This window comes from Mesoplodon mirus (genome assembly GCF_964341445.2).
Source record: "Mesoplodon mirus genome assembly, chromosome: 7".
Classification (NCBI taxonomy): domain Eukaryota; kingdom Metazoa; phylum Chordata; class Mammalia; order Artiodactyla; family Ziphiidae; genus Mesoplodon; species Mesoplodon mirus.
Genome location: NC_138983.1, coordinates 83,470,343 through 83,497,811, shown reverse-complemented (window position 1 = coordinate 83,497,811; position 27,469 = coordinate 83,470,343). Strand labels below are relative to the sequence as shown.

General features: G+C 48.3%; 2 protein-coding genes across 2 annotated transcripts in view; both read left to right on the top strand.

Annotated features, from left to right (window-relative positions):
- Positions 1–3,696, top strand: part of LOC309808016 (forkhead-associated domain-containing protein 1-like) — a gene marked incomplete at both ends in the record, with an annotated part of 87,678 nt that extends 83,982 nt beyond the window's left edge. Inside the window, one exon of the mRNA XM_082628030.1 lies at positions 3,580–3,696. Within this exon, the coding sequence (XP_082484156.1) occupies positions 3,580–3,696 (117 nt within the window). The remainder of the gene's footprint in view (positions 1–3,579) is intronic.
- Positions 1–27,469, top strand: part of LOC309807688 (forkhead-associated domain-containing protein 1-like) — a 323,120-nt gene that overhangs the window by 215,403 nt on the left and 80,248 nt on the right. The window lies entirely within an intron of this gene.

The window sequence follows — 27,469 nt, the reverse complement described above, 5'->3', positions numbered from 1 at the left end:
AGGGTAGAGTTAGCATCCTTCTGGGAGAATGGAAGAGTCTTGTAAGCACCTATGCCCTGTCCCAAAAGACAGCCTTATTTCCTCCCTGAGTTTTGTGACTACCCGGTAGGGTTGCCAGATTTAGGGGAAAACAAACAAACCAAAAACACGATGCCCAGTTAAATTTTAATTTCAGATAAACAACAAAAGCTATTCAGTATAAATGTCCTAACTATTACACGGGGCATATTCACACTCACAAATTTGTTGGCTTCATTCTGGAATTCAGATTTAACTGGGCATCTTGTATTTTATCTGGCAACCCCTCCAACATTTACTGAGCACCAACTAGACACCAAGCAGGGAGGTTCTGAAGCAGGTGTCGCAAGATGGCAGCCCACAGATATGTTCCATTTGGCTCATGGGATTTTTTTTTTAAGTTACATTTCAAAATAGGGCAGTTTCCTGGAATACTCTGGATTTCCAGCTTCTCTGGGAAACTTGGAAGATCTGGCGACCCTAGGCCCACAGACCCACAAGCCACCATCACAAGCCTCCATCTTCCAGGCCCCTTAGAAAGGCCCTGGGCTCGTGTGTTTGCTGCTGTCCACCACCACCCCAGCTCACTTCACCCACTTCTTTTCCTTTCCTGGCCGCTGTAGGAATCAGGTTGGCGACCCCAGTGGATGCTCAGGGCTCTAGGAGAACGTCTCCTTCCTGACACCACTGCACATTCACCTGCGGAGTGTCAGTCTGCAAGGGAGACCCCAGTTCCCTCTCACTTTTGTGTCTCCAGTGCCTAGGGGATGCTCTTTCTTTGATGAGCTGCCCCTGAGGTGCAGGGTCTTGAGCAGATCAGGGTCAGCAATAGTAATCAAACCCCAGGGGAGCGGCAAGCTCCAGGTTTTCAGTGATGCTGGCTTCCCAACAGGCCCCTGTAGTCCCTGCCAGGGAGGTTAGCCACTGGGGCTTTCAACATTTCCACTGGGTGGAAAGCCACTGGACATCTACAGCCTCTTCCACTGATCTAGGAGGCTCTGCTTCCAGCTAAAGCAGATCTGTCCTCCAAGAAGAATACAGTATCCTTCGTAGCCTTCTTGGTTGACCACCTCCTTCTCTGCTGGAATCTGGAACAGAGATTCCCTAAAAGGTGCAGCAGGACAGTGTAGCGTTGCCCCAAAGCCACACCCCCTTCTGCAGACCTCTATCCTCACCTCCTCACCTAGGAAGGCTCAACATTCCATCCAAATGGGTAGCATCTGAAAGTTGAGAAAAATCCATTTTTCTCTGATGCAAAAGGCAAAGAAGAACATACGCTAAATTTTGTCAATATTCTTTCTGTGTTAAAGAGACAAATGTTTGGAGAGCTGATGAAGAACTCAAAGATGCAGAACTCACATTTCCAGGTGAGCCAGAAGAGAGAAGAGAGAAAACCCTAGAACGTCAACAGGAAGCCCAGTTGACAGTTATCCCACATCTATTATGTACTGAGCATTTGGCATGTGCCGGGCACAGAGCCAAACTCTCGACGTGCAGTATCTCTTTTAAGCTTCACAACAACCCTATGGGGTGGGTGTTGTTATTATACCCAATTTACAGATGAGGTGTCTGAGGCTCAGAGACTTTCTTTGTCCAGAGCCACACAGCTCAGTAGGAGAGCTGGGAATCAGTGCAGATCTGACACCCAGGTGAGTGCTAGCTTTTCTTCCTTTAGGTTATAAACCTCCAGGTAATAAACCTGATACATTTCCAATGGCATTTCTCTTAAATTTCAAGGAAGCATCCTCTAGAATTCTCTTCAAAGTTGAGAATTAAGACTATGAAATCTTGAACATGTTGAAACATTGCCATTGACAAATCAGCCCTGGAACTGGAATTAAGCCAGTCCACGTTCCCACTTTGCAGACAGTAGAGGCGAGCTCTCAGGAAGCTAGAAAGCCAAACACATTTTGGTTGAATATGAGAGAGGAGACATTCAAGTTTGATAAAAGGCCACAGTCATGCTGAGGCAACCAAATTATCATGGGAAGAAACGAAGATATTCTAGGTGAGGGATATATTTGAAAAATAGAAGCTTCTCAACCAGCATCCTTGTGCTAAGACCAGAAGGTGGTTACTCCCCAGAGCAGGATGTTAAGAGGATAGAGAGCATCCTGAGGGCCCCACTTGATCTGAGACGTTTGCCACCCTGCAAAGTGGAAACGACTGGAAGTTTGTTACTTATTCACTCACATATATGACTGAGCTGGGAGGAGGCAGAAACTGCCCTACATCTAGGTTTTGTCTGAGGACCACCTGCGGATGTGAAATGGCAGAGGAGATATTGGGATGGGCCCCGGATGTTGTGGGAACATTGTGCTTCTCTGAGATGTGAGACGCCCTGGAACTTCACGCTGCCTCTGGCTTTAACAGAAGCGGGGCAGATGGTGCTTCGGCTAAGAGCAAAGAGCCAGCTTCCCATTCTCCCTGCCCTCCAGCCTGAGCTTAGAAGTTTGGTGTCTAGGATCTCCTCAGTACAGAAAGGTTTCCTCCAGGTTCCTTGCCAAGTGTACCTTGGGCGACTCCTTCCCCAAGAGTGGGCCTTGGGCTTCCCTGGTGGCGCAGTGGTTGAGAGTCCGCCTGCCGATGCAGGGGACACGGGTTCTTGCCCCGGTCTGGGAAGATCCCACATGCCGCGGAGCGGCTGGGCCTGTGAGCCATGGCCGCTGAGCCTGCGCGTCCGGAGCCTGTGCTCCGCAACGGGAGAGGCCACAACACTGAGAGGCCTGCGTACCGCAAAAAATTAAAAAGGGGGGGAGGGGGCTTTTTTAAGGATATAGGGGTGAGTGCCTCATAAAAACTGGGAGCTGAAAGAGAGCCTGGCCTCGAAATAGAACTGGTAAGCCATCAGATCTCAGGCATCATCTCTTTTACACACACACAAGCATGCGCACACGCACACACAGGCCGTATCTCCTCTCTGTGTCTCTGTGTGGCTCCCCTGATCTCTGCTCTCTCCAGTCATGTGACAGGAAGGAATGACCTCATGGTCCCCCAGTTCAAAAGACCAGCCCAGGAAGCAAGTGGCATCTTAGAGCCCATAACCCCAAATCCTGGAGTGACCATCTTAAAAGCCCAGCCCGTGCCAAGTGCCCGATCAGCTATGACCAGGGACAGAGTTACACACATGGCTGCCTGGATCCAGGAGTAGTGCTCAGAAAAGGGTGAGACAGACCCCCTAGAGTATGCTGCATTTTACCCTCCTAAGACATCAGAGACATAAGGCATTCAATTCAGTAACAGCTTTTCGAGAGAAAGTCCATCCCAATGAAATTGCCTATAATCAGAAACTGCTGGTTCAAAAAGAGATGCAAATGTCAGAAGAAAACATTATCTGTGTATCTGGAAGAGTGTACACCAAAATGTGAATAAGGTTACCTGTGGGTAGTGTGATAATGGTGGATCATTTTTCCTTCATTTTGCTCACGTGTATGTGTGTATATAAATATTTTTTACAACAAAGATTTTATTTTGAGTAAAAAAAAAATGCCATTTGAGAAATATTTGGGGATCTCCCTACAATTATAGAGTTTGGGCATTTGTTGCTCTTGCTTGTTGTAGGTTGGAGCCAGAAAAGGCACCCCAAAGATGGACCAAGGAAGGGAGATGCTGAAGAGAGAAATGTCCAGCAAATCCAGCCAGAGCCTTCTGTTTTCTAAACCTGGTGGAAGGAACTAGAAACGTCGTCCCGCTGGGCCTCGCGTGATCCTCCGTGAGTCAGTGTAACTCTTCTGCGTCAAACTACTAAGATGCTTTGTTAGGACATTAAAGGTTGCTACCCTAGTGTGTTGCTTCCTAGACTGGTATTTTGCACAATACTGTATTTTGGAGTGTGTGAGGAGAGGGGTTCTTTTCACAGATATTATGAATGTAAATATACGCAGGCATATGAAGAATAAGTTTGAAATTCAGACTCCTAGGCCTGGTAGATGCAATTATGTGTTTGGGTAGTGACAAACCCAAATGTCACACCTCCAAGGAGCTCTGAGAAGCCCGCAGTGGAGAAAACCCAGGGCGTGTACTGGGGCCACAGGACAGAATGGTAACCTCAGGGCTGTTGGGGCCATGGTATAGTGCATTTATATCTGAATTGATTATAATAAGTGTGAACAGCAACCAGTTTTATCGCTTCCATAACAGTGAGTCATGTTTATAGGGCGCTCTGCGGTGTTCAAAACACTTCTCGTCTAATCCTCTCTCAAGCCCTGGGAGGTAAATAGCATTATGTTCCCCATTTTACAAATGAGGAAGCTGAGGCCCAGAGAGGTTAAATGGCCCGCCTAAAGTCACACAGCTAGTAAATTCAAGAATTGGGTCTGGAACCCAGGTTTCTAACTCCGTCTCACGCTGCCCATTCTGCCGCACCAAGACAGCCCAGTAGGTCAAGTCCCAGGCCATCAGGACAGACCAAGTACCCAGTCATCAAAGAACACACACTGCCCAGGTGGACACACCCCTTTCCCGTGGTGTTTGAAGAGACCCTCATTTTTGCCTTCTCTCCAGCCATCTGTTCTCTCCCTGCCTTTCTTGTATGGCCAGAGACCACCAAACAAAACAGGAGGAAGAGCCAGAAGCCATGAATATCATTTATTTTTTATTTTTAAAAAGGCACAATAAAAGTATTTTGATATTTTAAAACCAAATGCATTCTTTATACTGATTAAAACTAGAAGGAAATGGGAAAAATGATTGGCATGATCTTCCACTAAAGGTACTTCTTACACAGTGAGAAGGGGGAGCATCACCTGACCTTAAAAATAATCTTGAAAATCCCAGCAGTTTTCCATAAAGAACATATTACTTATACTGTACCATATCCCCAAAATCCAAAACAGCAATCTCCAGCACCAGAAAAGATCACTTGGTCAGGCAGTAGTTAAGTAGCTGGCTCATGTTTGGAAGCCAAATTGTGTGGGGAAAAAAATACTTTGGTTGAATACAAATATTTGAATTTGCATAAGTTAAATGTAATGCCTATGTGACTCCACTGTATTTGAGGTCTTTCAAAGGACGTGTTAATCTTTATCATATCAACATTGCAACCCACAATGGCAATGTCCTTTCTTCACTCCTTGAACTAGATGGTTCTTTAGGTGTCTCCTCAGCCACACACCCCTTTCTCTGAGAATGCACATTCCCCAACCAGGTTTACCCTACCTACTGCTGCTCTCTTGGCCACACCTGACTGGCTGATCAGTAGATAGTCTACCCAAGCCAGACCAATCAGGTTTCTCTTCTAACCCAAGCTGGGCCAATCAGCACCTGTGCCCTTGATATTTGGAAGTGGGACACGGAGTTACCACACAGGTCATTAATGGCCCGGAGCTGAAAGTCTTGATGCAGTTCCCAGCTGGGGTGGCCATTTCTCCCACTGTGTTTGGAGAAACAAAGCCAGTCTTAGAAAGAGATGGCCAGGATAGATAAGCAACAGGTAGAGACAAGAAACCAAGACCCAGGGAATTCCCTGGCAGTCCACCCTGCGCTTTCACTGCCAAGGACCTGGACTCAATCCCTGATCAGGGAGCTAGGATCCCATAAGCCACACCGTGTGGCAAAAAAAAAAAGAAGAAGAAACCAAGACGACCCCCAGAGAGACAGTGCAGCAGACACTACAAGCCCCTTAGTCATTGCCTCCCTCTACTGTATAAGCAGCACGCGAAATGCCCTCATTTCCCAGCCTCCCTTGCAGCTAGACCTGGCTGTGTTGTTCAGTTCTGGCCAGTGACATGCAGGTGAAGGCCCTGGGCAGGGCTTCCCTTCTGGAATTAAAGGCAAGGCTTTGCTAGGAGAAAGTTTTTCTCTTTGTCCCCTTGCCTTGTCTCCTTTTCCTCTCCTGGAGCTCGGTCTTGGAGCTGGAACAGCCATGTTGGGGATCACCAGGTAACAAGCCAGAGACCAAAGCCCACCTCAAAGGACAGTGGAGTGGAAAGACATGAAAAGCCTGGGTGGGAGCCTAGTGGCATCACTGTGCTCTGCAGTGTACCTGAACTGCCTACCTCTGTACATCCTGTTGTAGAAATAAATCAATCCTATCAGTTTCAGCCACTGTAGTCAGATGTACCTGTTTGTGCTGTGGAGCCAAGCACTCAAAAGTTAGTGACTTAAAATGGCGACTATTAGTTCTCATGATTCCAGGCGTCAAGCTGGCCACTTGTACTGGTCTGGTTGGTTTGGCTGGGGCTAGTTTAGGGTGGCTTCGTGTACATGCCTGCCTGGTCATTGCCAGGCAAGCTGGGTTAGGACAGTGGTTCTCAACTGGGGGCGATTTTGCCACCCAGGGGGCATTTGGCAATGTCTGGACACACTTTGGTTGTTAAACTGGGGTGGGGGTGATCCTATCATCTAGGGGTAGAGGCCAGGGATGCTGCTAAACACCCTGCAGTGCACAGAACAGCTGCCCACAACCAAGACTTATTTGATCCAATATGTCAATAGTACCGAGAATGAGAAACCCTGGTCTAGAAAGGCCTCAGCTGGGACGTCGGATTCTGCCTGGTGTGGTCCCTCATCACCCAGCAGGCCAGACCAGGCCACGTGTGGTGGGTACAGGTTTCCAAGAGCAAGAGGAGAGAGAAAGCCCCAAAGCACACTTTTCAAGTCTCCACCTGCCATGTGTTTGCCAACATCTCATCAGACAAAGCAAGCCACATGGCTAGAGTTCATTTGGGAGGGGCTCCAAATTTTTACCATCTACCCACATCCAGGTTTCTGTTATTTAAAGCTGAAGGCAGCGCGCGCCCAGAGCGTTAACGGGCGGGGGCGGGGGTGTGGAGTTGGGAGGTCAACTGGGCCTCCTGGTAGCCTCCCTGAGTTCAACCAATCCAGTGAGGAGAAGCCGTGGGCGGGGCGAGCTCCACTGCCAGAGTGGTGTGAAAAATTTCCCAAGGCAGAGCGAAAACCTTTCCTGAGCGACTGAGCATGCCCGCTGGTGAAAGGTCCAGCCCAGCTTTCACCACATCCCAGACTCCAGAGAGACTTTTCTGAAACCCAGAGAATTGACCATGTCCTCAAACAGCTTAAAAATCTTCCATGGCTCCCCCATGCCTCCTCAGGAAAAAAAGATCACACTTCAGTGGGGTTTTTATGCTTCATCCTCAACCAATTTCTTCAGCCACGTCTCCCACTACTTTTGCAAGAACTCTTTTGCTCCACGGATGTTGAAAACTTGCAGCTTCTCATACATACCATGTTCTCTGTGCACACAGGTTCACCTACCTGCGATTCTCTGCCCAGGCCCTCTCTACCAGGATAATTGCATCTGGGCTTTCTAGGTCTATGAAGACAGTCATGCTTCATCCCTCTGGCATAGCTCTTGTTTTTTTTTGTTTGTTCGTCTTTTTTGCATCTTTGTTGGATGTAGTTGCTTTACAATGGTGTGTTGGTTTCTGCTTTGTGGCAGGGTGAATCAGTTATGCATGTGCATGTGTTCCCATGTCTCTTCCCTCTTACGTCTCCCTCCCTCCCGCCCTCCCTGTCCCACCCCTCTAGGTGGTCGCGGGGCGCCGAGCTGATCTCCCTGTGCTGTGCGGCTGCTTCCCACTAGCTATCTATTTTATGTTTGCTGGTGTATATGTGTCGATGGCATAGCTCTTCTTATTCTGTGTTGTGAATATACTCTATGTGCTCCATGTCTTATATTCACTAGAATGTGAGCTACTTGAGAGCAGGGGTCCTGGCATATTTTATACCTGTATGGAACTCTAAGACCTACCATGGTGCCTGGCACAGGATAGATACTCAATAATTGTTTATTGAATAAATGAATGGATTATGAGCTCCATGAAGGAAAAAAAAAAGCTGAAGGCATTCCAACTGATGCAGAAAGTTGCCCTGATTCCTGATGACTTTCTGGTTCCTGGTTTCTTTCCTTGGAAAGGCCCATTCCAATGCCTGCCCTTGGGTTCCACTAGGACTTTTTGTATCACTCAAGATTCTCTGGTTGCAACCAACAGAAATCTCCTGTGGCTAACTTAAACAGAAAAGGAGTTTACTGAAAGGAAATGCGGAAGGTTAGAGAATCAAAGGGCAAGCAAAGCTGAGGAGTCTGGACAGGCAGGAGCCATCTTTTCTTCCCCGTAGATGTCCCCTTTTTTGCTTCAGCCGGTTTGAGTTTCTGTTATTTGCAACCAAAATGGCATTTACTAAGACGCTCTGCACAGCCCCAACTGGTAGCTCTGAGAAGCTACCAGCGACCTTTCTTTCCCCTGACGTTGTACCAAGGGACAGCAAGGTACCTGCAGTTCCCCCCCAGAACTCCCAATCTTCTGATCCCCCAAGAAGCTAAGCCAAACAACTTCCTTCCACCCTTGCCAATGGGGGCCCATTTGGATTCGTGACTTTGCAGATAAGGTGCCCTTCTCCAGCAACTTGGCAGAGCCAGCAGTGCCTGCTGTTGTGGAAACCAGGGTCATGAAGTGTCTACGGAAGAAAACAGCTTCCCCCGGATCCATGTTGCAAAGTGTGTTCCTGGTAAGTGGAGTGGTTTCCAATTTTTTAGGGTCTTAGGAATGAAAGCAATACACTAACGATGAGAGGAAACACAAAATCTGCTAATGCATCTATTTTTTTATTATTATTATTTTTAAATTTATGGCTGCATTGGGTCTTCGTTGCTGCGCCCGGGCTTTCTCTAGTTGTGGCGAGCAGGGGTTACTCTTTGTTGTGTTGTGCGGGCTTCTCATTCCATGGCCTTCTCTTGTTGCGGAGCACAGGCTCTAGGCATGGAGGCTTCAGTAGTTGTGGCTCGCAGGCTCAAGAACGCAGACTCAGTAGTTGTGGGGCACGGGCTTAGTTGCTCCGCGGCATGTGGGATCTTCCTGGACTAGGGCTCGAGCCTGTGTCCCCTGCATTGGCAGGCGGATTCTTAACCACTGCTCCACCAGGGAAGCCCCTCATGTACTCTTAATGCTTCCCCCTGTTGAGGACAAACAGGAGGAAAAAAGAAAGGGCAGGGCTTCCTTGGTGGCGCAGTGGTTGAGAGTCTGCCTGCCAGTGCAGGGGACACGGGTTCGTGCTCCGGTCCGGGAGGATCCCACATGCCACCGAGTGGCTGGGCCCGTGAGCCATGGCTGCTGAGCCTGTGCGTCCAGAGCCTGTGCTCCGCAGCGGTAGAGGCCGCAACAGTGAGAGACCCACGTACCGAAAAGAAAAGAAAAAAAAAAAAGGGCAATAGCAAGGTTCCAAATGAGCTGAGAATTGACCTTCTAAAAGGGCTCTCAATCTGGCCTCTGGTAGATGTCTGTCGGGGTTTCTGCCCAGCCTAGACCCTCCTCAGGAGAGAAGACGTTTAGGGCTTACAGTGGGCTGACTGGTGGCCCCAAAGATCTCAGGCTCTAATCCCTGGGACCTGAGAATGTTACCTTACAAGGTAAAGTTTTGCGGATATAAGGATTTTGAGTTGAGACTATCCTCGCCCTAAGTGCCATCTGTAAGTGTACTTATAAGTGAGAGACAGGAGGAGATTATATACAAAGAAGAGGCGGAGGCAGTGACCACAGAGGCAGGACTAGAGTGCTGCACCTACAAGTCAAGGGATGCCAGCAGCTTCTGTGGTTAGAGTCTTTTGAACTCCTTGGCTTTTCAGCTCCTAGGCTGTTAGATTTGAATCCGCAAATGCCCCAAGGAGAAAAGCTGCACCAAATGTCAAGCTTGTGTCTGTGTTTCCCTTCTCTCCAGAACTTGGCCCACATGTCTTGGTGTCTCTCTAACATTCAGATGCCAGCGAACAGATGTTTTCTTACTTTATCCAGGTTTTCTAAAATTTCTTTAGACTTCACCTGATCTTATGTTATTATTGAACTACCATCTCAATTACCCCTAGGAAGAAAATTTACAATTTTTAGAGAAAATGGAACCCTGGTACAGTGTTGGTAGGAATGTAAACTGGCACAGCCACTGTGGAAAACAGTATGGAGGGTTCTCAGAAAACTAAAAATAGAACTACCATATGACCTCGAAACTCAACTCCTGGGTATAAATCCGAAAAAAACAAAAACACGTGTTTTCAAAAACATGTATTTGAAAAGATACATGCACCCCAATGTTCAGAGCATCATTATTTACAATTACCAAGATATGGAAGCAACCTAAGTGTCATCAAGAGATGAATGGATAGGGGCTTCCCTGGTGGTGCAGTGGTTGAGAGTCTGCCTGCCGATGCAGGGGACACAGGTTTGTGCCCCAGTCCAGGAAGATCCCACATGCCGCGGTGAGGCTGGGCCCGTGAGCCATGGCCGTTGAGCCTGTGCATCTGGAGCCTGTGCTCTGCAACGGGGGAGGCCACAACAGGGAGAGGCCCGCGTACCGCAAAAAAAAAAAAAAAATTTAAAAGAGATGAATGGATAAAGAAGATGTGGTACATATAACCAATGGAATACTACTCAGCCTTAAAAAAGAATGAAATTTTGCCATTTGCAGCAACATGGGTGGACTTGGAGGGCATTGTGGTAAGTGAAATAAGTCAAACAAAAACAAATACTGTAGGATATCACCTATATATGGAATGTAAAAAATACAACAAACTACCGAATATACCAAAAAAGAAGGAGAGTCACAGATACAGAGAACAAACTAATGGTTGCCAGCGCGGAGGGGGAGGAGGGTACAATACAGGGTGGGGAGGTGAGAGATGTAAACTTCTGGGTGTACGATAGGCTCAAGGATGTATTGTACAACACAGGGAATATAGCCAATATTTTGTAATAACTGTAAATGTAAAGTAACCTTGAAAAAGTATATAATTTTTTTAAAAGAAATCATATTGAAAATTGGAAACAATTTAAATGTCCATCAACAGGAAAATGCACATATAAATTATTGTATTTCCCTAGATGGGAATCCTACATAGCAAGAAAAAAAAGAAAAAGAAAAAAGGGATGCCAGCAGCCACCAGAGCTGGAAGAGGCAAGGGATGGACTCCTCCCTAGAACATCCAAGGGAGTTTGGTCCTTCTGAAAAACCTTGATTGCAGCCCAGCTGATGCTGATTTGGGGCTTCCAGCCCCCAGACCCATGAGAGAATACGTTTGTTGTTTTAGGCCACTAAGCTTGTGGGAATTCATCACTGTGTTTAGCAAACCAACACGGGGCTCAATCTTCAACTCATTAGAGACCAGCCCCCCACTTTGATCTGAACACTTCTGGACTCTTCCTATACGGCAGGAGTGCTGTGGGAATTGCACAAAGGACCTTAGTTGTTTTGTATGTGTGGAAACAATCAAGTAGAAAATTATTCACGTTGTTCAGAGACTAGCTCATGGATGTTTAGTACGTAAAATATGGAGCATGGATGCACCTCCGTCTAAAAGGAAGGCAGGGAGAATGTTAGCTGGGAATGGTAGCAATAGGCTGGAGCCCTGAATAGTGCCTAGGAAGACAAGGAAGTTATCTGCAAGAGTAAATTAAAACCAAAGCAGGAGGTCACTTTCACCTCAAAATTCCCGAAGGCACACTCGTCCTGCTTGTTCACTGGTTCAGACTTCTCAGAGCTCTCTATCTTTTCACTACAGAAAAAGCTAAAAAGGTAAAAACCAGAAGACCCTGGCCCTTCCTTTCCTCTCCGCCGTGTTTTTGTTCTTAGACTAAATATAAGAAAGGCAGAGACGGGAGAAAAATCAAAAGCCACCCACCTCACCTGTTCTTGGGCCCTAACTGGCCCCAGGGCTATGAAAGAGCAAAGAAAATTCCCCCCAGCACTCCCACCCCACCCAAAAGGAGGAATCTCAGCAGCCATATTGGTGCCATGTGACCTCCACCCTCTCAAGTCACAGCTGATAGGTATGTGTTCACCTGACCAGGAGAACCAATCAGAAGCTGGGCTGTGCTAGGCTCATCTCTCCCAGGTCCTGGGTTGGGCAATGTGGTATCAGGGATTAAGGGGCCACAGGTGAGTGAAGCAGGGGACGTACCTCAGCACAGAGAGAAGCTGATTGCTGAAAGAGGCCGACATGAGGATGAGACCTCAGACATAGCTGTGTCCTGATGACTTTCTGGTCTTTGGTCCTGATGCCTTGGAAAGCCCAGCTGTACTTCTGCCCCTGGGTTCCACAAGAAATGCTGTGTCCTCCCAATAAATTCCCCTTTTAAGGTCGGATCCTAAATGTAGTCCATGTCCTTGAAGGCGGGCCCTGCCTTTGCATCATATCAGGCAGTGCTGGGCCCACAGTGGATACTCCACCTGGTCTCGATTTTGATTTTCACTTTTCTCAGACCAGTTACAGTTCTGAAAAGGGGAGCCACAAGCAGATGATTGAGATAAAGATCGTGTTGGAGCACAACTGTGACTGCAGTGCAGAGCGCTGCCTGGTGTGTGTGTGCAGCTAAGTCAGCTGCTTCCACCCACAGGTAAGTACGGAGCTCCACAGATACGTGCCAGGGTACTGTTCTGGGTTCTGGGGACAAAGCATGAAGCCCCGCTCTCCATGGGAAGGGTCCTTGCTTGAACAGTGTTTCCCAAAGTGGGTCCCGTGGCCTTGGGTGACCATGACCATGGTCATTGTGGACTGGCTACTTGCACTGGATCTAATCAACTTGAAAGCCACCAGGGAGCCACGTGCACAGAGAAAGCTGCTCTGCAAGAGGAGACTCGTGAAGCAGAGGTTCACGGAGAAAACAGTCCTTCAGAGAAAGAGGCAGTTCTGGGCTCTCCTTAGCCTGGCCTCACTCACTGTCCTATAGGATGCCCCAGGCTACTTTCAATAAAGTCCTATCTTATGCTTAAACGAGTTGCAGTGGGTTTCTGTTGCTTGATGCCCAATGTTCTGAGACGCCTTGGCTCTGGATGAACACGTGTGAGATGGGAACTCTAAACTAAACCCACAACTGTGGAGCAAAACTGAAAATGGGACACAGCTTTATCCCTGGAAATGGATGGATCAATCAGACCACAGGCCATAAATGGGCAGTACACGGAGAGCCCTTCTGAGGATTACTGGTCTCATTTGTTGCCTTAAGGGCCCTGGCCATGCCCATTTAGCTCCTAGGACAAATTGTGCTGAGTATTTAAGTGTGGAGGTACAAAAGGACAGCCCCTGTTCTGTATGCAAGCGCAGAGGGCGAGAGATGGGCTTTCAACTGGGGAGGACTTTGTTTTCATCCAAGCACTGCTGCTTCCTAGAAGGATGATCGTGAGCAAATAATTGGATCCCTCTGAGCCTTCCTCTCTACACCAGCAAAATGGAGTTTCCTAATTTTTTTTTTTTTTTTTTTTTTTGTGGTACGCGGGCCTCTCACTGTTGTGGTCTCTCCCGTTGTGGAGCACAGGCTCCAGATGCACAGGTCCAGCAGCCATGGCTCATGGGCCCCGCTGCTCCGTGGCATGTGGGAACCTCCTGGACCGGGGCACGAACCTGCGTCCCCTGCATCGGCAGGCGGACTCCCAACCACTGCGCCACCTGGGAAGCCCTGGAGTTTCCTAATTTTGAGCCCCTGAGGAAACCACAGGCAATGTGCCAAAGCTACACCTGACACAGAGTGGAGGCGGGGGTGCGGGGGGGAGTTGCCATGTGGTGGCTGTGACTAGACCACAGTCTCCTGATGGAGAACTTGAAGATTCAAGCACTTCTCCAAGTGTGAGCCCCACACTCATTTCTGAAACCGTGTTTTGGGAAAATTCACCAGGCGCCACCAATAGTTTGCAAGGAATCTTCACATAAAGCCATCTCAGGAAAACGGCAGCAGGGCCACGTAGGTAAGACCAGTTGAGGCAGCCCTGGGGTCAGCCTTGCACAAGGCTTGGTTCCTCAAGGCACGTGATGGCAACTCTCATGACGTCCGTTTTGTTTGTTTTCAGTCTAACGCCGAGTTGTCTGTGTACTCAGAACTAAGTGGCTGGTACTAGGAACCACGGCCATCAGGAGTTTAGCCACCCTCTTCCTGGTGAGTCCCCAAGCACATTTCCCAGGATTTTAATGGGAAAACGTCCCTGATGAGCTCCATTTGGGAATCTCCAAGTTAAACAGTCTATTCATTCAACACATTTTTATTGAGCACCTACTATGGGTCACATGCTAGGGATAATCTGCAAACAAATGGATCAAGTCCCTGCTGACACAGAGGGCACATCTTGGGTGGAGGGGGGACATAAAATAAACCAATAAATAAAAATATGATGCAATGTCAGAAAATGAGAAGTGCTATGAAGACAAATGAGGCAGGGTAAAGGACAGATGAGAAGGGATCACAGATCTGGGTGATCAGGAAAAGTCTCGAGGGAAATCACATTGCAGAAAAGTGGCGAGTGAGCCACATGGATACCTGGGTGCCGAGAATTCCAGGAAATCTCTCAAATGTTTGTGCACATTATGAATCTCCAAACAGATGCTGTATGACGTCACATTTCCCAAACCCATTTGGCCACAAAACTCTTTTTCCCCACAGAGCATCTTCCAGGGTCAGCTTTCACAGAACACCCTGCAGGGAATGGTGATGGAGCCAAATGTGATATTCTGCAGGGGGAGAAACGGGCCCAGAGCAGACAAGGGTTGCCCATAGTCCTACAGCTCATTGATGAAGTCGTCCATCAGCTTTCTCGCTAGGTGGCATTCAGATCGCAGATCACCAGTAAGGGCAAGCCACTAAGATGGCCCAGCAGCGCCTGGCAGTGGTGGTGGTGGGCAGCGGGGTAGAACCAAGTTCATGGGTGCAGGATGAGCCAGGCACAGGCGCCTGGAACCTCCAGCTCAGACCCCCCTGTGTCCACTCCCCGACAGGGAAGCATGTGCCTCTGATGGGAAGCCTGCACCCCCTCATGACAGCCTCATGGCAGAGGGGTGGATGCTTTCCAAAGTTCTTGCCACCTGTGTGGGTGGTGGTTCGCAAGTCACCGTCAGACCATTCAGAAGCACCTTTCATGCTGAGCCGACAGGAGAAAGCCATTCCCCGGTGTCTTTGTAGCAATGCAGCTGGCCTAGGAAGCGATGTCCCAGAGTGCCTGAAGATGGGATGGTACGTGACAGCGAGCCACAGCACATCAGGCTCAGATCCTCCAATAACTGAAAGAGAGTAGTGGTCAGGAAACCTGCTCTCCTTGGACATTGCGAAGCAAGCTGACCCAGAGAGGGAGGGAAAGATAGGGAAATACGAGCACACAATACACAGATGCAAATTTCTCCAGAAAAGCCACTAGAGAGAACATGTATACACGTGCACCAGACACCTTTAAAACGTAGCCCTGGCAACAGGAGTTTCCTTGGGACCAACCCGCCTGACTGCCATGTGTCTCATCAGACCCCTGGAACTCTGCACTTTCCAGGAAGGCAGTTAGGTGGATGACATGCTGATACAAGCCGACCAACTCCCAGATGCAACATGTGACAAAACGTTCTCAGCTTGCGGTGACACTGTTAAGGATTCAAGCCAACGCCAGAACTGAATGTTCTCACCTCAGATCAGTGGTTCTCAACCAGGATTGGGTTTGCCCCCCAGTGGACATTTGGCAAAGTCACAGTGGCTGGAGGGGGAGCTGCTGCTGGCATCTAGGAGAGCAGGGATTCTGCTAAACACCCACCAATGCATAGGACAGTCCCCACAGCAAAGAACTGTTCTACCCCACAGTCAATGGGGCCGAGTTTGAAAAACGCTGCCCTGAACAAAGGAAAATCCATTTTCTTGGGCAGTGAGGATTCCCATCAGAGAGCCTGGCCACCCGGTGTCAGTTCCATAAGAAAGAAGCAGGAAACAATCATCCTTGGAGACCAGTCTGAGTGTGGTACTTACCATTTTCCTTTAAAGAAACAGCCTTTTACAAAGACTGTTTTCCTATCCCTCCCCAGTCCAGAACTATAAATCAAACTCTCCATGGCATGATATAAACAGACTTCTCTTCCCTTTCTCCTTTGCTCTATCTCCAGTCCCAACTCTGTGCATTAAAACCTGGAATTTAATTGTAATATAAAAACTGTGGGAAAGAAAAGAGTCAGTAGTAGTTAGAAACTCAAATTGATTTGGAGAAATTTTAGATTATTTAAAAGCATACTTGGAACTAATGGAGGGTGAATAACCAGAACAAAACCAACTAGAATACAATTTGGGAAGCAAAAGTTATGGCAAAATGCCTTCTGGGCTATAGGTCTTCCTTATCAGAAAAAAGAACCAATGTCAAACAATACAGCATGCATCTCAGAGATCACCTAGGCTCAATACTGTATAAAATTGGAGAGGTGCATGGGAACTTTAAATGCAAGAAAATGTCCTTAGTGTTTATCATCAAGATGACTTATTTCAGAAAGCATCCTTGATGATATGTCCAGTCAAGAAAAATCATCAGCATCTACTTTAAAAAAACACAAAAGAGAGAAAAATCATATAATAATGGGATAGCAAGCTTTTTCCTTCACTTTTTGGGTAAAACTTGACAAGCTGTGAATATATGTTTTGGTAAGAGAAATTGTGTGAATACTTGATATAAACAAGTGAATAAATGTACCTGCCTGGGCTTCCCTGGTGGCACAGTGGTTAAGAATCCGCCTGCCAATGCAGGGGGCATGGGTTCGAGCCCTGGTCTGGGAAGATCCCACATGCCGCGGAGCAGCTGGGCCCGTGAGCCATGGCCGCGGAGCCTGTGCTCCACAACGGGAGAGGCCATAACAGTGAGAGGCCCGAGTACCGCAAAAAAAAAAAAAAAAAAAAAAAAGATATTTCTGAGAGAATCAAGGAAATGTGAGCATGGACTGAATATTAGATGATATTCAGGAATGATTATAAGTATTTTTAGCTGTGATCATGTCAAGGCGGGGATAATGTAAAGGAAAAAAAAGGCCTTTCAGTTAGGATGTCTTTATGGGTGAAATGACACAACTTGCTTTAAATTAACCTAGAAAAAAACTCAAAAAGGAAGAAAAAAGAATGAGAGAACACTGGGAAAATGTTGAAGCTGGATGATGAATACATGGAGTTAATCGCAGGCTTCTCTAGTTTTGTGTGTGTTTCCAAAATCCCATAATAAAAAACAATTTTTATGTAGGCAATCTCAAAGGAACATACAGACACACACACAAACAGAGTGAGCTACAACCAAAGCGTAAGCAAATGAGGAAGCCATTTGCGTTTAATAAGTGCAGGAAATGGGAGATTAAGCCTTGGGCCTTGCAAAGTGAGCTAACCAAGTCTAAGATGCCTGTATTAAGCTGGCACCCTCAAAGATGCTCCACACCCTGGCAAGAGGAGGGCTTAAAATTTTTTTTTTCTGGTCTTTCAGAAAGCGGAGCCTATGAAAACCTGTAGTTTTCAATGTGGCTCTGGAGGGGAAAACTAATAATGGCCACAATACTGATGATGATGATGATCACCCTGAAGGTTTGTAACCACGTGGGTCTGGGGCTCAAGTTTACACTCCATGTATTCAGTGGGAAAACTCCAAGTTGAGGAAATAAATGTCAGTGTTCAGAGGTTATTAGCATCCCCGGCATCCAGCTGAAACAAACAAAAAAGACTTCCGAGAGCAAAGCAGCCAGGAATCAGACCCCTCAGGATTCCCACAGATTAAGTTCAGTCAAGAATGAGATCACAGTCAAATTACTAAACATCCAAGCAATAAGTCAGTATGAGCCAGAGTAAGCAGACACAACAAACAAGATATTGAGACACCCCCCCAGCCACTCCCACCCAAAGACTTCAGATGTTGGAATTATTAGATAACAGATTCTAAAATCACTATGTATTCAATATTTTTTTAAAGAAGGCTTTTAAAATGAGCAAGGAATGAGACTATCAAAATGGCCAGGCATTTGTCCTCAGGAGTTTGTGGGAGCACAGGAGAGCTATTTGACCCCTGTACATTTGCCTCTTCCATTCTGGTGGGAAAAACAGATTTCTTTACAGAATCAAATTATGCTGGCAATAAAAATTCAAGTGCTTCCAGGAGCCAGCGAGGATATATGAGCACTGCATTGGGCAGGCAGAACATAGGCTGTATCTAAAGAGGGAGCCTCTTCTCAGCCCCAGCAGATTGTTGATCTATATACAAGAAGAGAGTCCAGGTATTGCCAGATATTCCCATTTTCCCAAAAAAAGGCATAAATCCAGATGTCAATGATCTGTACATGTTGGCTACTGTGGTAGACATCTGGTTTTTGTCACCTAATAACAATTCACCTCTCTTCTAAAATATTATGGCGTTATGATCCCCCTTTGGGGACAAAACCTTTCTCCTAGTCTCAGTCCAGTTTCTCAGAGACGCTGTTGATTCCACCTCTGGCTGCAGGGATGGGCATGTGGGTCAAGCTCAGCCAATCAGAGCAGTCTCCTGGGCCACAATAATTGGCTCAGCAATGGGCTTGTGACCCACCCAGAGAAAATGAGAAGCAGTGAGGCCATTGGGGGAAGCTTAGGAAAAAGACTCCTATCCTTCCCTATGGAATTCAAAGCCGAGAAGATGTAAGGGCTGGAGCTTCGGCCGCCTTTTTGTGACCATTATACAGAGATTCTGTCTAAGGTTGGATCCACATGGTTCAAAGAATCCCTGAGAGCTGGAGAGAGGCCAAGGCCTCATGAAATCATCTGAGCCTGAACCCAGAGGTTCCCTCTAGACTTTTCATTTTTGGTAACCAGTGAATTTGCATTCATGCTGAAGCCAATTTGAATAGGTTTCTCTGTCAGTCCACAGAAAGAGACCTCTCCCTTCAGCAACTAATTAAAAGTCTTTTAACACGCTGGGAAAGCGAGACAAAGATATCTGAGGGCTGACCATGGACCTTCAGTCTGCGGTCTCAGCACCTGACCACCCCTCTCCTTCTGTACTCCTGTCCCTAGCTTCTCTGATGACTCGTCTTCTAGCCTCCATTCCCACTGCTCCTTCCTTGGACCATCCTCTTCTCTCCCTGCTCTGCCTCCGGAAATCCTACTCTTCCTTCAGAACTCAAGTCAAATGGGTCCTTTTTTCTTAGCGCTTTTCCTGAGAACCCCACCCTAAGCCCTACCCGAGGCAGAAGAAGATACCTCTCCCTCCATCCCCAGGCCCCTCTGACAGCCCTGATGAACACTCAGCCCTTCTGCTGAGGATCCTAATTACCCAGCCACGTTCCTGTCTCGCCTGCTTCTTGACCATGATCCAAATTCAGACGCAGATTGGAAGGGATGATATTTGAGGCTTAAGTTTCAAAAAACAATCAGTTCTTAAGAGAAGTCAGAAAACATGGTGAAAGATGAGGATTTGGGTCAGGGATTCGAAAGAAAAGAACAGTTGTTCCGCGGAAAAGAGAGGGACTATGTGGAGTGCAGTGAGGAAGGAGGAAACACTGGACATATTTAGACCAAACGAAATGATTCAGAGGAAACCTGAGAAGAAATGTCTAGAGAGGCATGAGGTTGATCTGACTGGAAAGGAATACAAAAAATGTGTGACGGGAATGACCCAAAACAACAACGACAAAATGCCCAAAATAGGTGCACTGTTCCCGTGAGAAAAGAATGCAGACAGCAGCAAGACGCTGAGCAACCTCCAGAAAACAAGAGAGAAGGTGACAAAGGATGAGGTCATCTCAAACCAGATAAACTGGGAGGCTTTCTATGGATTGAAAGGGGTTTTTCAAAAGCTAGGGCTCATGTTGGCTTGCCCCTGATGGAAACTCAGGGCACCGAGGCCTTCTGGAATTTTCTGTTCAACAGACAGACACAGGGAGGGTCCCAGGAGGCCAGGCAGTGGCTAGATGTACCAAAAGAACTACCATGGGTCAAAGGACAAAACAAGCAAGGTCTCAGTTTATGAGCCACCCCAGGCAAGCACTGTCTCGCTTTTTACTTCTAAGGAACATGGGACCTTGTCCACAGTTCCCATGCCACCTAACCTGGGACCAAGTCTTTCTTCATGTGATAAAATACCTAAGCCGGACAGTATCCAATCACAGCGGCCTTTAACCTTTGTTGGGGACATACCTGGTTGAGGTTCTGAGCCCTCTTCCCAGAAAAATGCACACAGCCTCAGACACAACAAAGTTTCCTTCCCGTTTAAGCAGCTTATACCCGCCCTGGGGCCCATCTCTTGAACAATATTTCCTAAACTCATTCACTTAATCAAAAAAACATTTATTGAGTGCCAGCTACCTGGGACCTGCCAGGTACTGCTGCCAGGTACTGCTCCGGGCACCAAGGGTACAGGGATCCGCGCCTCATGGAGTGGACCTTCCAGTTTGTATCTGAGCCCTCAAATGATCAGAATGTCTGGCGAAGCGGCCCGGGAATTCAGTGATTCTGACATGGGGCCAGAATTAGGACCTGTCGTCCCAAAGAGCCGCAGCTCAAACACCCCTTCTGTAAGGAGAGAGGGGAGGAGTGTATTGAAAGCATGTGCTCTAACTGGGAAGCTCATAGCCTGCTGAGGGAGTGTAGAGGGTACCTGCACTTTGGAAAAATGTTTGGCAGAATCTCGTAAAGCCGGACGTATGTGTGACCCAGAAATTCTACTCCTAGATATATACCCAAGAGATATGTGCACATGTGCAGACCAAAAGGCATACACAACGGCCCCCAATTATCCCTGGTGTTCACACCTCTGTGTCCCCTCCCCTTGAGAGTAGGCAGGACTGTACCTTATTTCTAATCAGTAGATGCTGCAAAGGTGATGGGCATGTCATTTCTGTGACTATGTTACAGAAGATTGTAACTTCCATCTTGCCTGGAGACTCTCTCTATGGACTCTCACTGGCTTTGATGAAGCAAGCCACCTTATGGAGAGGCCCACATGGCAAGAAACAGTGCAGGATCTCTGGCTAACAGCCAGCAAGGAGGTGAGGCCCTCAGACTAACTAACAACCCTCAGGGAACTGTATCCTGCCAACCACCACATGAACTGGAAAGAGGATCCTTCCCCAGCTGAGCCTCAGATGAGACCCCAGCCCTGGCCACCTCCCTCATTGCAGCCTGGGAGAGACCCTGAGCAGAGAACCCAGCTAAGCAGTGCCCGGATTCGTGACCCACAGAAGCTGTGACATAAGTGTGTGTTTTTTGGATCCGTTAAGTTTGCCATAATTTGTTCTGCAGGAATAGATAACAGAGTGTAATGCAATGCAGCAGTGAGAATGAATGAACCACAGCTACATCAGACAACGTGGTCGAACCTCACATACTTGAGTGAAAGAAACCAGGCAGCAAATGGAATCTGTAAGATTCCATTTCCATGAAGTTCAGAACCAAGCAGAATTAATCTATGATTGGAAGTCAGACAAGCTGGAGGGGGTAACCAGAATGAGCACAGGGAGTCTTCTCAGAGGGGCGGGGGTGGGTGGTGATGTTCTGCTTCTTGTTCTGGGTTCTGGTTAGGGTGGGTTCATACACTTTGTGATAATTCTTCAAATGTACACTTATCAGTTGTGCTCTTTTCGAGATGTAGATTATGTTTTGAAAACAAAACTTTACAAAAAAGAAAATATGCTGGAGTCCAACAGCTAGGGTTCGAATCTTGGACCTATCACTTACAAGATTTGTAACTGGGCAAATTACTTGACTTTTCTGAGCCCGCTTCTGTGAAATGGGTTGGGCCAAGAATTAAATAAAACAGTGCATGGCATAGCGGCTGGTACCTAACAAGCCTCAGTAAATATTAGCTAGTTTGGTTAACCTCATTCATAGTGGTTCATTTTTAATCCCCCCCCCCAAAAAGTAGTGGAGGTTGATTTGCCTGGATGCCTGGAAGTCGAATATATGGAGTTGTCTTGCACATGCCACGCCACAGAGACCAGCTGGATTCTCAGAACCCCTCTAGCAGCGATCAGGGGAGCTCAGCCTGCCTCTGACACCCACACCCAGAAATGTCCCTGGGCAACAAGCAAGATGATATGCGAGTGTTCAGAGGTCAACTTTGCTCTGGGTTGGGACTGAGATGATGCAAATCAAAGCTCTCCCCAGGATGGCTGTGATCGGGTTGAGATGGTGCTGTCCTCCCACATCATCAAGAAAGCAACAAAAACAAGCAAAGAGACAGACAGCAACGCGGACATTCACAGAAGGAGTCTGTGGTACCGGGCACAGTTTACTACTTCACACATATTAACCCATGTGGTCTTTACAGTCAATGCTGTTATTACCTCCATTTTACAGGTGAGAGAAGTGAGGTACAGACAGAATAAAACAAACAAACAAACGAAACCAGGCCGATCAGAGGTGGGATCAGCACCCTTCATCTGCAGCTTTCAAACAGAACATACAGACTGACCTCCCTGGCAAAGCTTTTTTTCTGTTTTTTTGTTTGTTTGTTTTAGAGAGAGTGGTTTTTTGGTTTTGTTTTAATTTTTAAAATTAATTAATTTATTTATTTTTGGCTGTGTTGGGTCTTCGTTTCTGTGCGAGGGCTTTCTCCAGGTGTGGCAAGCGGGGGTCACTCTTCATCGCGGTGCACAGGCCTCTCACTATCGCGGCCTCTCTTGTTGCAGAGCACAAGCTCAAGACGCGCAGGCTCAGTAGTTGTGGCTCACGGGCCTAGTTGCTCCGTGGCATGTGGGATCCTCCCGGACAAGGGCTCGAACCCACGTCCCCTGCATTGGCAGGCAGATTCTCAACCACTGTGCCACCAGGGAAGCCCCCTGGCAGAGCTCTGATTTGCAAGAGATGAACATCCCAACCAGCCTTGTCTCTATCTGAGAAAACACCTGGGTGACTTCTCATTTTCTGACAGGGGAAGGGGGTGAGCACAGCTGCAGAAGGCCTCAGTGACCAGCTGTGATTTTGTGGTTTGAATTTATTTTTGTGAACCTGTGTGTGTGTGTGTGTGTGTGTGTGTGTATAAAAACCTGCATTTCCTTAGCCCATAGCGTCAGGTTATGAATGGACTGTGGAGCCTCCACTGGCCCTTTGCTCTCCCATCTGTCACCTACTCAACAGCTTAGCTACTTCCTGATCCTTGAGCGCTCTTTCTCTCTTTTACTCTCCCTTTCTCCTTTTCCAGCTCTTTCCCTGGCTCTCTCTTACCCCTTAAAGGCTGGGCAATCTCCCTACCTCTTCCAGGCGGGAGGCCAGCATTCATTTCTTGTTGGAATGCAGGGGACAACAAGCAGATCTGGGGAGGGGGCACAGTGGATGGGCTCTCCCAGTCAAGGACAGCCCAGGGAAGGTAACTGTGGCCCAATGAGATTTTATGGGGCAGAGGTCCTGCAGGAAAGAAGCCCAGTGGGTGGCAGGAGAGGTCCCTGGCAAGCCCCAGCTACCCCCTCCTGGCCTCAGCTCCCTCCCTCTCTTGCTGCAGGCACTGCCCAAACCTCAGGACAGCCAGAAGCCCAGATTGTTCAGGGCTGAGGGAAAGCAGGTGGTGAGCATGGGTGTCTCGTGGCTGTGACACCTGTCACCTGTGGTCCCCGGGGAAAATACCTTCCCACCACAGTCATCTAGATTGAAATCCTTTTCTGGCTGTGTCACCTTGGTCACATACCTCCATGTCTCTTGAGCCCTATTTTCCTGTTCAAGTGGGAGTGATGTGATAGAAATAATACCCATCACGACATTTTTGAGCACTTCTCTGCAGAGCTCCCTGTTCCAGGTGTTTCACACACACCTACTGCCCCAGGTTATGCTGAGGATTAAATGAGATGATCCACAGGAAAGACTGCGACAGTGCCCTGAGGGTGGAAAGCCCAGAGTTAACATTACTCGCTCCAGTATTATGAGGACAGCTGGGAATGACAAAGCTGGGACCTGGACCCAGGCCTTTCAGACACCAGCATCCTGATGTTGATGGAGATACAGTACAGCCTTGGTAGCCACCCAGAGCTCAATAAGATTGATTGATTACAGGCATCACCAAGGAGCCCATATAAACTAGAAACCTCTTTTTTTTTTTGGCCATGCCTTGTGGCTTGCAGGATCTTAATTTCCCCACCAGGGATTGAACCCGGGCCATGGCAGTGAAATCACCAAGTCCTAACCAGTGGACCGCCAGGGAATTCCCCAGGTGCAGTATTTTGAACACCCCATCATCGCAAAGTACAACTCTCACTCAGCCCAGGACATGCTATGATAAAGCCATGAGTTATTGGGGTATTTTAGTTTCTGTTTTTGAAATTTAAGTGGATGACATGGAACTGGGTTTTTAGACTTTCACACACCCTTTGAGATGACTGTGGCATCCTGTGGGGAGCGGCAGGATCCAATCAAGATTTGGCAATTTCTGCTCCAGTGAGCCTGAATGTCAGCTTTGTTCTCCGTTTAGTATTTCCTCATCGAGAGATGGACTAATGGCAACCTATGCTCTCCCAAGCCTATCAGGGGGCCAAGGGCGGCTCCGGCTCCAGGCTGGCCTGGATGGGCTCCGTAGGGTCTGGCTGGCAATGAGCAGGGTTGCGTTCTGTGCTCATGTTGATGACATTGAAGACAAGCATGGAGATGGGGGTGGGGCTGGCGAGGGCCAAGGCTACAGAAGCCTAGGTCCTGGGGTAAGGACAGTTCAGCTCAGCAGCTCAAGAGTAGGAGGCAAGGCTGTGGGCGGGTGGCAAGGGCTGCCCCTGTTCATTCACTCATTCGTTCATTCAGGCACTGTTCTAGGTACTGGTGATACAGCAGTGAACAAAAGAGAAAAAAAAATCCCTGCCCTCATGGAGCTTAAGTTGGGGGGCAGGGGGAAGTTGGGAGTGTGGAGACTGACAACAAATAAGAGAAGGAAACTAAATAAATAGCATGTTAGAGGAGTGGTAAGATGAAGGGAAGAGCAATAGAGTGAGGTGTTTGTTTTGTTATTCATGTTTTTTGGGGGGTGTTTTTTGTTTTGTTTTGTTTTTTTGGGTGGCATCATGGGGCTTGCAGGATCGACCAGGGATCGAACCGGGCAGTGAAAGCACCGAGTCCTAAACACTGGACCGCCAGGGAATTCCAAGACCCTTTTAAATAGGGTGATATTTGAGTAAAAATCTGAAGGAGCTGAAGGAGATCCCTGGGGGAAGTGCCTGGTAGGGAGAAGAAACAGTAACTGCAAAGGCCCTGAGGCAGAAATGTGCCTGGAGAGTTGAGCCTGACCCTCTCTGTTCCTCTGAAGTTACCACTCAGGGCCCCGGCCTCTGTGGTCACTCCTCATACATTCCTAAGGTCTTTCTGGTCGAAGGGAACTAACCCAGGCAGAACCTTCCAGGCTGACTGAGGGCCTGGAAGAGATTTCTAGGGACAAGTGCTGGGAGGGCTCTGCGATTCAACTGCAGGGTTGAAAAAGTCCTGAGGTTTTGCCAAGCTTTTAACAAATGCACAAGGAATTTGCAAGAATGCAACAAATTCATTCCTGGACCATGCTCCAGAGCTGCCTAATCAGAATCTCTGAGGTCTGTGCCAGGGAATGTGCATTTCTAAGAGCCTCTAGGCATGTGGGAGCATCTTTACCATATATTCCATCCCATATCGATTTCCATGATTTTTCTCTCTTATATCTTCTTCTAATTGACTAGAGTGGAGTCTGCCATCTTTCATCTTTCTCAGATGAATATTTTGAGTTTGTCTTGGGGCACCTTGTCCGTCATTTCCTGCCAGGGAAATGAGGCATTCTGTAGGTAGTCAGCAGGGCTGTTCTGCTCCCAGACAGAAGGGGCTGATTTGAAAAAGGTGACATGGGGTGAGGGGAGATAGTTGGCATTTGCGTGTCTTCTCCACACGCTCCATCCCCCCAGCCCCGTGCCCATGGGGAGTGCGGGGGGGTTTCTTAAGGATCTGATCCAGGTCAACACTGGGGCCACCGTCTGACCTTGTAGGGACTCAGGTGATGTTTGTAGAAGTAAAGAACACATGAATGAATAAACGCGAGTTTTGACAGGGAAGGACAGGAACAGTAAGGCTGTGGGCTTGTAAATACCCTTTTCCTAGCACGTGGGAGAATCTTCCATTCTTTCAGAAGTGTTCCTTCCACCCCACCCATCTCCCATCTCCACCCCCACACCCAGAAGTGATGGTCCCCCCAGCTTACTCTGTTTTCTCCTCCACAACAGAGAGAACTAGAGTTTCGGGTGGGACGGGGGGTACTAACCTCCAAGCTTCTCGTGGTTCAGCTCCATTACCCTCCCACGCCTGACCACCCCCTCCTCAACGCACCGAGCCTAGAGCTAAGGTCAGTAGGAAGGATTCTCGAGTCTGCTCCTTCCCCGCTGTAAGACTTGGAGCTACTTCTGTGAACACTGAGCCTGTTTCTCCATCCTCTAGCGGGCAGGTCGGGGAGGGCTCGCAGCGCTGCAGCGGGCTGTAATTGGCCGGGTGCTCCCAGCGCACCTCCCCCTCATCCTCGGGCGCCGCGCACGCCACGCCCCTTCCCAGCTCGGCCGTCAGAATGGCGTTGCCGTGGCGACGTTTGTAAAAAGGCCGGGCGGGCGCGCGGGCTGCGGGCCTTCGCCCAGAGACTCCGCGGGAGGGCGGCAGAGCGGAGGTCAGGGCTCTCGGCGGAGGACGAGGCGTGGGCTTCTTCCTCTGGCCAGGTGAGAGCGGCGCGCGAGGAGGCGGCGGGCGGAAACCTGGGCCGGAGGAGGCCAGCCCTGCGAGGTCAAGGGCGTTGGGGTAGGCAGGGGACCCGGCGCCAGCCGAGTCTGAACTCTCTGATCCAGGCTTGGGTCGCCAGGAGCACCCCAGAAAAGGTGCCCCAACACCAGCCATTCCTTCCTAAGTGCAGCCCCTACCTCGCCCCCCAAGGGAGGCGGCACGGAGCTTTAAGCCTCTCCTGGGCACTAGCTCTTGGATGTCCTGTGGGTATAGCTGGGATTAAGAGAGGAACCCCTGTTTCCCATGATTTATGGACAACACCCACCCAATGGTCAGAGACACACACACACACACACACCCGCCCCTTACCTGAACTCCCCTTCTTTAAGGAACTTTGAGGCCACTGTAAACCTCAAAAGAAAGTTTGTTCCTATAGCCCAATTCTGAGCCATCCAAAGTGGTCGGGGGAACGCAGATGACTGAAGCCCTTTTGCTCTTTCCTGTGGCTGGTGCTCCATGGCGCTGAGTAAGAACGAATTCACAGAGCTCCACACATTCAAATTACTTTGACAGTGTTTTCACGCAAGGAAGTGATGCACAGGGCAAAATGAAGGTGGAGAAATATTGTCCAATCCAAAAGCTAAAGAGATAGAATTTAGGTTTTCCAAGGAGTCATCTAAGCTAGATACTGACAGGAAAAATGAAAGGGAGTTACTATCAAAGCTTCCTAGCCAGCTGGCTGTACTGACTTGCTTTGAGGTGTCCTTTGTATTTTCATTCACTCAGCAAGTGTTTCCCAAGCACCTACTATGTGTCAGGTTCTGCCCCCCCCCCCGCCGCCCCCTGCCCTGGAGAAGGGGTAATGCACAGAACTGGCAGGAACTGCAAAGGGTCTGACATTTGACCCTGTTTGAAAGTTAGTAAGTTAGCCTGCCCAGCTTATAGTTCCTGGCAGAAGACAAGAGACTCCTGGGCCAGAAACAAAGAACTTGATTACTCACAGCACAGCTGACATAAAAGGCTGCAGAGCTGCATATGCACATTGGTTCCTGTTGCCCTGAAAGTCCCTCGGGCTGGTGCAGAGCAGC